General features: G+C 41.4%; 2 protein-coding genes across 7 annotated transcripts in view; both read right to left on the bottom strand.

Annotated features, from left to right (window-relative positions):
• The window catches only part of slc2a4rg (SLC2A4 regulator), a 38,711-nt gene extending 34,276 nt beyond the window's left edge, over positions 1–4,435 (bottom strand). The window contains exons 1-2 of one of the 2 annotated variants that reach the window (XM_032521513.1): positions 3,961–4,435; positions 2,361–2,596 (exon numbers count right to left, since the gene is read on the bottom strand). In XM_032521513.1, coding sequence (XP_032377404.1) covers positions 2,361–2,596; positions 3,961–4,221 — 497 coding nt within the window. In that variant the 5' untranslated portion in view covers positions 4,222–4,435. The remainder of the gene's footprint in view (positions 1–2,360; positions 2,597–3,960) is intronic. The other variant, XM_032521514.1, reaches the window with a different exon arrangement.
• Positions 4,436–5,202: 767 nt separating this feature from the next.
• LOC116692914 (eukaryotic translation initiation factor 4B1) overlaps positions 5,203–11,774 on the bottom strand; it is a 38,987-nt gene continuing 32,415 nt past the window's right edge. For all 5 annotated transcript variants that reach the window (XM_032521519.1, XM_032521515.1, XM_032521516.1 and 2 more), the window contains one exon: positions 5,203–8,877. In XM_032521519.1, the coding sequence (XP_032377410.1) occupies positions 8,377–8,877 (501 nt within the window). In that variant the 3' untranslated portion in view covers positions 5,203–8,376. The remainder of the gene's footprint in view (positions 8,878–11,774) is intronic.

Genomic DNA, 11,774 nt, shown 5'->3' with positions numbered 1-11,774 from the left:
AGAGAGAGAGAGAGATGTAGAGGAGAGGTTGACAAGAGGCTAGAAGTGTATAAATATACAGTGTAGCTTTGAATGTGTTTCAATGAATATGCACTTATTAGCAAGTGAATGTATTGGTTCCTCCTCTTTCTTCATGCAAGGTATTTGCCCAGGCTTGTCTAAAGGATAGTGACCTACTTTGCTGCATTTGCAAACTGACAAGACAAGGTGTGAAAGCACTATGTTTTATGTGAGAAACAATGTGTTACTGATACAGGGGTTGATGTAAAACGCAGAGGTGAGTAACAGCTTGACAGCTAAAGTCTCTTTAAACATATTTAATCCTGTAACACAATGGTGGTATTACCTAAGCTGGTAGGGAGAAAAGGAAAATGAATGTTTTGTAGACATTGCCCAAAGCAGGGAACCGAGTGCAACAAATGCACAATGGGTCAAAACCCACGTACACAGATGTGCACAAACACACTGTGATCCGATGTCAAACAAAACCATGCAACTGTAGCCATTCTGCTACTTCAAAATAGGTGACTTGCACTGGAGTCCAAAAGTGTGTGTGTGTGTGTGTGTGTGTGTAGTGCAACCATGTGACTTGGTGAAATTGTTCCCAACAAATGACAGTTTACTACAGTCCATTTTTAAACCGCTCTTACATATTTGTGACGGATACTATACCACATGTGCATATATCCAGATAACAGATACAGCTGGGACGACCTTAAGAAAAAGCAAGCATAATAAAGTCACCAAATAGACTGAATATTTAAATGGTAACCCAAATGTGAATAATAGGTAGAAAGGAGAGCCTCTTGTCACCGACTGCAAAACAAAAGTCAATTTGAGCAGGGTAAGACTGGGAGTTAATCTTAGAAAGGTCAACAAAAAGGCCTGGCTACACAGTTATATATTGTTATGCAACGTCTTTCAGCGGCTCCGTACTGTCAACTTAGTGTTTGTACGCTGTGATAGCCATCAACATGCTGTGGAAAAGAGAGCTTTCAAATCTGGTTAAGGACCGGATTGAGAGGTGAGAATAGCAGCCTTGTTGTCTGTAGTGGGCATACACACTCTAACATGCACTCACAAAGAAGTAGGTGAAACTTCACTCTGGTTTAACAGCATGCTCAGTCTTGCATACTCCGTAGAGACATGTCATACATGACCAACGCCACAGGAAGTTCATGTGATAATGACAGAAGGATGGAAAGAAGTGTGGCGTTTAAATACTGAACCCCAACAAACCACACCTAAAATAAAGCACACTCTCAGCAGTTAAATCTGTTTTGTTGATGAACTTTAATCTTTTTAAAAATCCATCTGTTTAAAATGGTAATATCCTAATATTTCTAAATCCAAAATAGTCATCCCATTTCTATACAGATCTAATGAAGCGCTGCTGAGTTTTTAGACTTTACTGTACCGCCACCAGGCATTCTGTTAATGTGCAAGCGCCATCTGACTGACAGACAGTGTCTTAACAAAGACAGTAACCAATAGCAGTGTAAGGAAACGGTATTTAGGCACCGCCTACAGTCTCTCCCGTCTTCATTACTGTTACATAATCACTAATCAGTGCACTAGGCTTGTCCCTGGATGCATTTTCTGCTTCTTCCGTGTGAAACAGTCAGTATGTGCATTTTAGGTTGCCTAAGGACGAGCAAAGAAAATCCTGAGCACAAAAGTGCATGTGTCTGTGTATGAAAATGATGCAAAACAATAGTAGCAAAATCTCACTGCTCAAACATCAAACAAGACACACTCGCACACAACAAAGCTTCCTGCCTGACACACAGTCAGTAAATCACACTGCCTGGCATGTCAAAAAAGGGTCAACAGGTATAGTATTGGGCTTAGAAGCAGTCAAGCAACATTGAGAAGTAAAAAAAGATTCATAAAGGCAGTTAGCTGATTTATGAATAAAAAACACCAACACACTGTAACTATCTAATTATTTCTTTCCATTCTTCTTTTGTCAAGTGATTGGCCAATCCTAGCCCTCATCTCCAGCTCTGGCTCTCATAGGGCATATTTCGAAACTATTCTGGATGGAACACCAAACATGTGGTCAGTTGACCAGTACGCCCCCACACTATTCATGCCCAAACCAATGTACAGTTGTAGCCAGAGGCTGAATTCCACTTCTAGTCCAGACTCTGTCAAGGAACGTAGGTTTGGAGTTGGAGAAAATGTTCTATGTTGATAAAAAAATACCTTACCACAATTTCTGTGCTAAATTAACTACTGGACTGCGCTGAATAGACAATAAACAATAGACATGCACACAATTATAGGTCTATGAATAAAAACAAAAATGAAAATACAACAGGGGCTCATGGTTGTAGATCTTATCAGCCTCTCCATACCTGTTTCTGGGGACGGGGATGTGGGAGGAAGGGAGGGGTTGCCTCTCTGTCAGTGGTACGATCCGCCCTTGTGCTGCCTTGAAGTTGTTGGGCAGCTCGGCATGTTTTCCTGGATTCCTGATGTCCAAGTGCATGAAGCTGCCCGGGAACTGCCCGTTTATGCCTGGACAGTGAGTAGGGCTAGCCCTCTTCAAGATCCCAGAAGAACTAGTGTCTTTTTGGTCCCCCAGGCCAGTCTAGAAAATGTGCAATAAATTAAAGTCAATCTTTCATGATAAAGCCAATTATTAGCATGTTTAGCCTACGGATCCTGGCATGTTGCACCGCCATGTTTCTACAGTAGCCCAGAATGGACAAACAAACACTTGCTCTAGAAGGGGCCTCTCACTTTTTTCCATTACCTGAAGGCCCCCAAAAGTTCTATTACACCCAGGGGTGAGGAAAGGGGTATTCAGTTGGTTACAATCTGCATACTCACTGCTAGATGCCACTCCTTTAAATAAAAAACATGATCATAAAAAAATATTACATTGAATATTATTTTCATTATCTATTATGTTGCTGATTATTTGATGTGTAATCGCTAACTGTTGAGTCTAAATAATGTAAAATGATATGCTGGGGAAAATGGCATTGATTTCTTGAGCTTGTTTATTTTGTTTACAACCAACAGACCAAAAGCAAAAGATTTTAAATTTACTGTCACATATGACAACGAAAAGCATCAAATCATTACTAATCAACTCATCCTTACAACTTTAAAAAAGTATTTATTTATTACAACGTTAATTCACAAAAACGTTGACAAAGCTAAGGTAAAGCCAGTGTCATTACCCAACTGCCACTTTAAAATAAACAGGTGGCAATTCACTAAACGTATTTAATAAGCTGCTATCTGATCCATATCAAAAGCAGGTGTAGCAATTCGCCACCTTTGCATGTTCGATGTTGCAGGGTCAATCAGTAACCCATATGATTAGATTACTGACCCTGCAAGGAGAAACACACATTGGCTACAATTGCAATGTAAAAAAACATACATGAATTTCAAGTTAAACACTATGCAAACAAAACAAAACACTGCTGCATGGAAAAACCCGAAACATATCAAATTTCTACTACCATACTAGTTCGGTAGTGTGTGAGGAGCCGCTGAGCCAGGAAGCCCTTGCTGAGTCGCTGTAGCGCCACCCTACAGTTATGGGGGTATGGCTAGTAGTCAGAAGTCCCTGCCCCACTTTTCTGTAAACTTTGCACACAGAATAAGCCGCCATTTAAAGCGGTTTTCGATACGATGTAATGACTTACCAACCAGCGTTGACAGCAGTTGGTGAAATTACTTACACTTTAATAAGAGTTGTTAACGCGGTACACAATACACACAACAACACAATATAGCTAGCAAGCCAAAGTCACTTAGCTAGCAGTCTCGTGTGAGCTTCACTCGCATATTTCAACCACTGAAATGCGATAACGGCTTGTGAGAGCGGTGCACGCTGTCAAACTTATCATTATACAGCGTAATGACTAACGTTAACGTTGTATGTTTGATAGTCTCTGATTCGTGCCTAAACACTTAACACGAATAAACGGCACTTACTTTTTCAACGTCGTACAATATTCGATCACCCGGAGAAAGTCCGTTCCCTTTTGGAGAGGTTCGCTGTCCTTTAACCTCCGATACTGAGCCGCCGCCCATTACAAATTTGTAAAAGACGGGCCCGTTTGTGTACACCGGCATGGGGCCGTTTTTCTCCACCGTAGGGACCCGGTTGTCGCGGAGCACGGAGCGGCAGTTAAAATCCGCACCAGCGACGCTTGTCCCAACCGACGGTTGCTCCAAAATATATCTAGAATCCATATTCAGACTGGGCGAGTGGGGACTAAAGAAAGAAAACCAGCTTTCTATAGGTTTTAGTGCAAATTGCTGGAGTAAGATACATTTATCAGGATTTTCGCTAGTCGATAACTAACTGTCTGTGTCTTAACTTCTATTCTAGTCTACATGTAAAGTTGCCACCACCACTACCAAGGATATCCAAAAAGCCGCCCGGGTCAGGAGAATAAAAGATTGTTTTGCCTCTTTTCTCCAAAAGAATGCCACGCCCCCTCTAATTCGCTCCTATTGGTCGACCGCGTACATAAACATTACACTTTGGCACGCGTCCACTGCGAGGTGGCTTCTGATTGGCTAGTTTGACTGTGTCAATCTTTTTTTTTTCTAATCCAAATGTGGGTGGAAGCGGGGGAAGGGGCGTGTCCTTCAGTTTACCGGCCGGTGTCTGTCAAGAGCCGGGTCTGCGAGCCAGGCAAGCGAGGGAGTAGGAAAACAGCCTGCAGGCCTCAGAAGCAAACTGCGCATATATGTTTGTTTGGTTATCAAATGGTGATTTACCGGATCCTGTTTATTTGCATGAACCGTACTTTGTTAGCGGGTTATTATCGATTAAGTTAACATCTAGGTCAGATTCTTTCCTCCCCCAAAAGTTATAAACCCCTTCGTTTGACTGATAAGAGAGACCCTTTTGGACTGCATTGCATTTGTTGGGGCAGTTGCATTAGAAGCTTCACAAAGGTAATGTTTAAATGTTCAAATAAATGTTATTAATAACATTTGTTTTTTGTTTCAGTTGATGGATACACCTGAATGACTTTCTCTAATCCTTTCTAAAATATCTGCAAAGCCTAGCAAATTCTAGTTTATTACTTAATTTTACACAACACATTTTATTGCCAGCTGCATTCATGGCAAGCTAGTCTGCTACAGAGCCGTAAAAACTGACACTGCTGCCTATTTTTATATCCTGTACAAAGAAATATGACAACAGGCAAGAGACATACGCACGTTATAATGTGCCACTTTATTAGAAAAGTAAAAACTCACTTTAATATTTTTATGAAGGTTAATATAAAACATTACAATCTTTTGCATATCTGCACTGTCACACTATATTTTATTATATTCATTATTTTTTAAACTAAACCCTGTGCTTTAAGAACATACAACATTGGCTACAGCTGTCACAGCAGTATTGGCCCATAATTATATCTGAAGACAAACAGCATCTGTATCTGCATGGAAAGCATGAAACATTTTGCATCCACAAAAGTACAATGTGTCTGTGATAACCATCTTTTTTTTTTTTCAACAAATATACTGTGTACTGTATGTTACATTAGAACAACATCAGAACAGCAACAGAGTATTTTACACATTTACATCATCATACTGTATTTGTTTGTGCAATGAACATCTGTCTCAATCAGTGTATACTGTTTTAACAGTGTCCAACAAAATATATTGGATCAGTGCTTTTTCTCAGGATAAAGAAAATGTGAGACAAAAAGTGACAGGCAGAGAAAAAGAATTAAGTGTGATAGCGATTTCCAGCCATTGTCTAAGGGAAGCTGCAACAGAGCTTGTTAAGCAACCCAGCTGTTAGCCATTTCTCATATCAGACAGTAGATGAGCCGTTGGTGCATTGTTGATATCAGGCTGCCTCTGCCCCCCACCTCCCTCCCTCCCTCTCTCTCTCATATCATATCATATATCAAATCATTTCCCTTTGCGGGATTAATAAAGTATACAAAAAAAAAAGAAGGCTGAGGCTCTCAGAACTGGACATCAAAGGCCCCTCCGCTGCACACCGAAGAAGAGAGGTGAATCAGAGAAAAGAGAGGTCAGTGACAGCTGGGGGAGGGAGCATATGCAAGGGCTGACCAATCAGACGCAAATGTGCCTCATCCACTAACCTAGAAACACCCATATGCTGCTTAAAGTTGCAGTATATGTGTGTGTGTGTGTGTCAGAAGTGAGATGGTCCTTTGGATCTGTTGATTTGCAGTGATCCTCATCCAGGTTTATACTCTGTTCTCTTTCATACTCTCTTTTCCCTCCACACCTCTATCGCTCTTCCTTGCTCCCCCAGAGCAGAGGATAAACAACCCTCTAAACTCCCAATGGCTTCTCTCTATCTTTCTATTTCTCTACCCTCCTCCTCCTTTAAGTTGCTGCTTTGGGAAAGAAAAAACTGAAAGCTGCTTTGCATCACATGGCAACAAAATAACAAACAAGAGATCAATTAAGTACCACAATATTTGTTTTCATCTCCATATATCGAAGCATGCACTTTTTTTGATCAAGCAGGAAAAAGTTGCAACAACAACATAAACGTACTGTTTTCATGGCAGTGGCATGAGCTATTCAACCAATGGTATTATCAGTAGGTAAGAAAAAATAAACAGTGCATTAAATACAGAGTGCAGTCGTTTTTACATACTTTCTGACATAGTAGCATTTATAAAATTTATGTTACCAACCTTTCTAAACCCGTTTTTTCTTTGCATGGTTGTCTCACAGTGAGATCATTCTAATGCTTCCCTCATTTCTGTGAGCAGTGTGTATCCCTTTTCACCTCTTATCGTTATGTACATTTATTAAGCCTTTAATGTTTTGTTTTCTTCCTCAGTTCTTTCTGTTCCCCAAAGCTACATGGGAAAGACATTGTTTAAAACAGAAGAGAAGAAGCGGCTGGAGACGAGGGTGGGTAGAGGGTGAGGGGCAACCTGCCAAAGGACACTTGCTGTTAATCTTTATGCCCAGCTCTTTATTTTCCTTGGAGTCTAAGCCCTCTGTTGCTATTTCAACCACCAGACCTGAGTCTGTAGAGCTATGGGGAGCTCCGGCTTTGTCTTACGACTACAGAGCAAATCAGAACTGTACTTAGAAACACCCTTTACAGCATGTTAATGCACAATTAAGCCAAACACCCTTGCAGCTGTGCAGTGCAAAATTCTAATAGTCATTAAATCAGATGTTTACAGTGCCCAAAGGACATGAAATATTACCAACACAGGACAAAACATCCTTTATTATTTTGGACACTCTTTTGTTTCCTTATTTAAAAAAAAATATTCTTCTCTTATTTTTCCCAGTAATACAGTTAAGGTTTTGCATTGTGAAATCTCTCACCCATACCACGCTGGGGAAATTCTTGCACAACCCACTAAACTGACCTTGACCTGATCGCTTTACCCCGCATGGCTCTGCCAAGTATGTGTGGATCTGTGTAGGGGTGTTTTGCCTCTGTTGCCTCAGGCTACGGATGTTTGTCAAAGTGGAGCGTGGATTGAAAGTTACATTATTGGGCAAAACTCACTTTTTTATAGTTATGAGGGCTGTAAATTGATAGAAAACTGCTAATACATTTAGGGCACATTGATGATAGTAATTTGTAAAATGGGGACTATAGCCTTCACTTAACTGTGTTTAAGCAGGTCTATAAAAGTTAGGCCTATGTTTGAACAAAGCACCACAATGCTGTCTGCCAGGCAACAGGCCACACAGAGAACCGGTTTCAGATGTTTGCTGAGGGAGAGCTAAGCACTGCAAATCTCTGTGACATCCATCTGCTTATATTACATAAGTCCCCCATAAGTGTGTTTGTGTGTGTGTGTGTGTGTGTGTGTGTGTGTGAGACAGCTAACAGTGTGCCTCATACTCCCAATATACCTACAATATACCTTGCTACTTCTGTCTATTCTCATGTGTGTGTTTGCACAATGCATGCACTTTTTTTTTTAATGTATATTAAAGTGTATTCTTCTCAGGATGTGAGTTACACCACATACTCTTTCAAAAGTACAGTGTTCATATAAAAATAAAATATTATGGAAAATGATGCACAAACAGGTGAGTATGGTCAGTGACACAGTAGGTTGAAGACATATATTCTAGTTTTCTTTTCTTTCTTTTTTTGTTAAAACATATTTGGTCCATATTGGGGCTGGACTAGTCTTAAGCTGGTTCTGAAGTACAGACCAATCAAGGGAAGTCTGAACCTGGATTAAGACCCTGTTTATACCTGATGTCATCACAAAATGGATCCTCGTGTTGTTTGTCTAGAGAGGGCCTTGTATCTACTGTATGTACAGCAACCTGTTGGCCGGTGAACAGGAGGGTCCCTTTCATGACTCTGTACCAGTGGGTTCTGGGCCCTTTCCGCCTGTCAGCCAGCTACAGGCCAGTGACGTACATCTCCATCCCATCATTGAAGGTGAAGATGGTAGTGGTGCTGGAGCTGTTGCCCCCTTGTTTCACATCACTGATGGTCTCATAGAAGTTTTCCCCACCAGGCAGTCCTCTAGTAGGCAGGGCGGTGGGTCCTGAGCTCTGAGGTGCCGATGGTGCTGCCTGCTGCTGCGGTGTCTGCTTCTTTCTCTTCAGAGTGGCAGAACCCCCAGCTGTGCTGTTACTGGTTGCCGCTTGCTCCCGTTTCCGGTGGGTGTCGATAGTAGCGTACGCAGGGTCAGACTCGGTCATTGCACATGTGGGCCAGGACCGGTCTCCTATGGGCTCATAGCAGGGCTCCTCCTGGGAACGTGCCTGGCCCTGAACTCCTCGGCCTCTGCCCCGGGAACCTCCACCAAAGGAGCGTGGGAGGGTCTTTGATCCGTTGTTTTCCATGGGAGGTTTCTTCTTCTGGGTTTTACACACAATGGAGTAGGTGTCTGCAATCTGAGAACACACACAAGAAGAGAGCAGAGTAGGGTGTCAGTCGTTGGCTGGTAGCTCCTAAAACAGAAGGTGACTATTCTGGTTATTTACAGCCAACCACAACTGATACATAGCCTACACATGCTGTACTGTGCTGGGATATGAACGGTCCCTGAATCATGCTTCCCACCTTAAAGTCTCTTCTTTTTACAGTCACTGGTCAACATAGCTGAGTCAGTGCAGTCTCCCTATATTTATGTGTTATTTCTGTCTACATATATGTCAGACATAAAGGTAAAATATGTGAACATGAGAGTAAACATAAAATGCTGCTTTTTGCTGTGTGTGTGTGTGTGTGTGTGTGTGTGTGTGTGTGTGTGTGTGTGTGTGTGTGTGTGAACATGGATTGTGAGGGTGTGTATGCATGTGTTGACGGAGCTTGTTCTCTGCTGTAATCTGACCTATTTTGACTTGGTATGATAAGACAGAGTAAACCGTGTTATCAGTCGGTTGAGGTCTAGGTGGAGTGACAAAGTTAGCTTCATGGTGGATGGATCTGTTAAAATTTCATCATAACTACTTTGGCAAAAGAACATCAAGGTATGGTGCAAAAGATCTGGACGACAGCTCACTAGCTAGTTGGATTTGGCTCACATATTGTTTGCTTGGAATGAGGCCTATGTACATGTCATGCATGTGTCTGTAAATGCATACACATACTGTACAGTATATGCATGTTTGTTTACTGTATGTCTGTGCATATACTGTATGTATGTTTTAATATTGAGGACTCACAACTAAAAGGCATGTGTGACGCCTTGTGAGAAATTGGAATAAACCAGACCTGTGACCTCTGGCATTTCTGTGTCAAAATTCCACAAGGGGAGCACAAGAACAGAGAGGATTGTGGGGCATGGTAATGTTTACCTTCTATGTTCACCCAGACCAGAAGCTCTGCTCGAGTGGCCTTGAGAAACACTGGCTATGCAAACTCTCTCTCTCACACGCACGCACACGCACACCACACACACACACACACACACACACACACTCACAGATTAGCCTTGTTTTTGTTCCACTACCAAAAAACTGAAACCTGAGAGCATAGAGACAGTGGCCAATACTTTCTGTGCATGCTCACCTTGCTCTCACTATCATGGTGCCTTTACATTACATGTCTTACATAACAGAAAATATTACTATATTTATATTATATTATATAAGCTGGAGAAATATAATTCAAGTGCAAACCACTGTGTCTTTATTTGTGAATATCTCTCTCTCTCTCTCTCTCTCTTTCTCGCTCTTTCTTTCTCCTTTTCACATATACCCTGCCCCCACATATCTCTTATGTGACCTTTTTGGATAAACAAAGACCCTGGCATAAGCTACAAGTGTGTGCACACAATGTGCAGTGTGTGTGTGTGTGTGTGTGCAAGTTTGTGTGTGTGCATTTGTGCACACAGAATTTGCTGCTCTGTGCAGCAGAGGAAGGAAGTCACAAGATGATGGGGATTTCAAAACTGGGCTGCAGCTGTTGAGGAAGCCTGTGCATTGTGTGTTTTCTTTTCTCCTCCCCTCTGCCTGTGCTCATTTCTGTTCTGTCTCTTCTAATACTGCTCACCAAGTCACATTTGATTTCAGCATACACTGATTAGCCATGGAAACAAAACAGTATGCATAACTGATGCATCTGTGTGTCATCATCTTTATGAATAGCAAATATGGCACACGTTTCCAAACGGTCTGTTAGCAGCCAATATTCAACTGGTAAGACGTGCTTTGTGCAACGTGATTGGTTGGGGAAGGCAGCGCCTCCTAATAGCCACAAACAGAGTGGAGCAGAAGGAGAGAGCGCCAGAAGAGTGGAGGAGAATTAAGTGGGCGTGACAACCTTTGACGGCTGCAACTGACAAACTCGAGGAGGATACAGAAGTATATGGGCATGTTAGGGCAACAACAAACTCACAAATGGGAAAAACACAGCAAATAAAGGAGAGAAACAGTTTGCTAAAGAGAAGAAAAAAACAGAAAGAAAGTTTGAAAGGAAGAAGAAAAAATTGGAAGAGAGAAAGAGAGATAGAGGCATTGCAGAATGCAGTCAAGGCCAGCTGCTTTGTGTACCCTCTGATTTGCAGAGGAGGAGTTTAACTCATGAGCCAAACAGCAGGGACTTAACCCTTAATCTCCACATACAGGATCCAAACTCATTGGCTCAACACCAGAGATGCCAAAAGTACTCACTTTCCGTACTTAAGTAGAAGTACTGATACTTGTGTTAAAAAATACTCTGGTAAAAGTGGAAGTACTGATTAAACTTCTTTACTCAAGTAAAAGTAACAAAGTACAGGCTTGGAAATTTACTTCAAGTATAAAAGTAAAAGTAGCCTTGCGAATGACAACCATTTTTTATGCAAAGCTACCTGGAGCACACCAATGTTACTAGAGAGACGCTGAGGAACTTCAGTGGACATGGAGAACAAGGTCTTTATATGGCAATGGCTACATTTTAAATGGATGTCTGCCAACAGGCCTAAAACATCACATATATGATTATTATGACACAAACTGCATTGATTTGCTGTGAATTAATGCAGATTGTCGAATCTGTTGAGTTGTGTCAAATGCAACGTACAGTAGCTATATTCCCATCTATTTAGATTGAATATGGTATTGATGACGTAAACAATAATAAGGATAACTCCAGTGAAATTATGTGAAAGTTGAGAACTAGATTAGGACTGGATTAAAGCTGATTCTGGTTTCCAACTTGGCCCCCAGTGTGTCTGTTAAAACAGACGGAGACTTCTTTCTAGTTTCCATCTACTTGTCAATTGAACTACAGTATCTGAAGTTGGTGAACAGGTGAAGAACACATCAAAACCACTAGCTAACTTACTTTAAATGTGAAGAACTAT

Source organism: Etheostoma spectabile, chromosome 7 (genome assembly GCF_008692095.1).
Source record: "Etheostoma spectabile isolate EspeVRDwgs_2016 chromosome 7, UIUC_Espe_1.0, whole genome shotgun sequence".
In the NCBI taxonomy this organism is placed as follows: domain Eukaryota; kingdom Metazoa; phylum Chordata; class Actinopteri; order Perciformes; family Percidae; genus Etheostoma; species Etheostoma spectabile.
The sequence above is the reverse complement of the archived record's forward strand: the minus strand, read 5'-3'. Positions and strand labels throughout refer to the sequence as shown.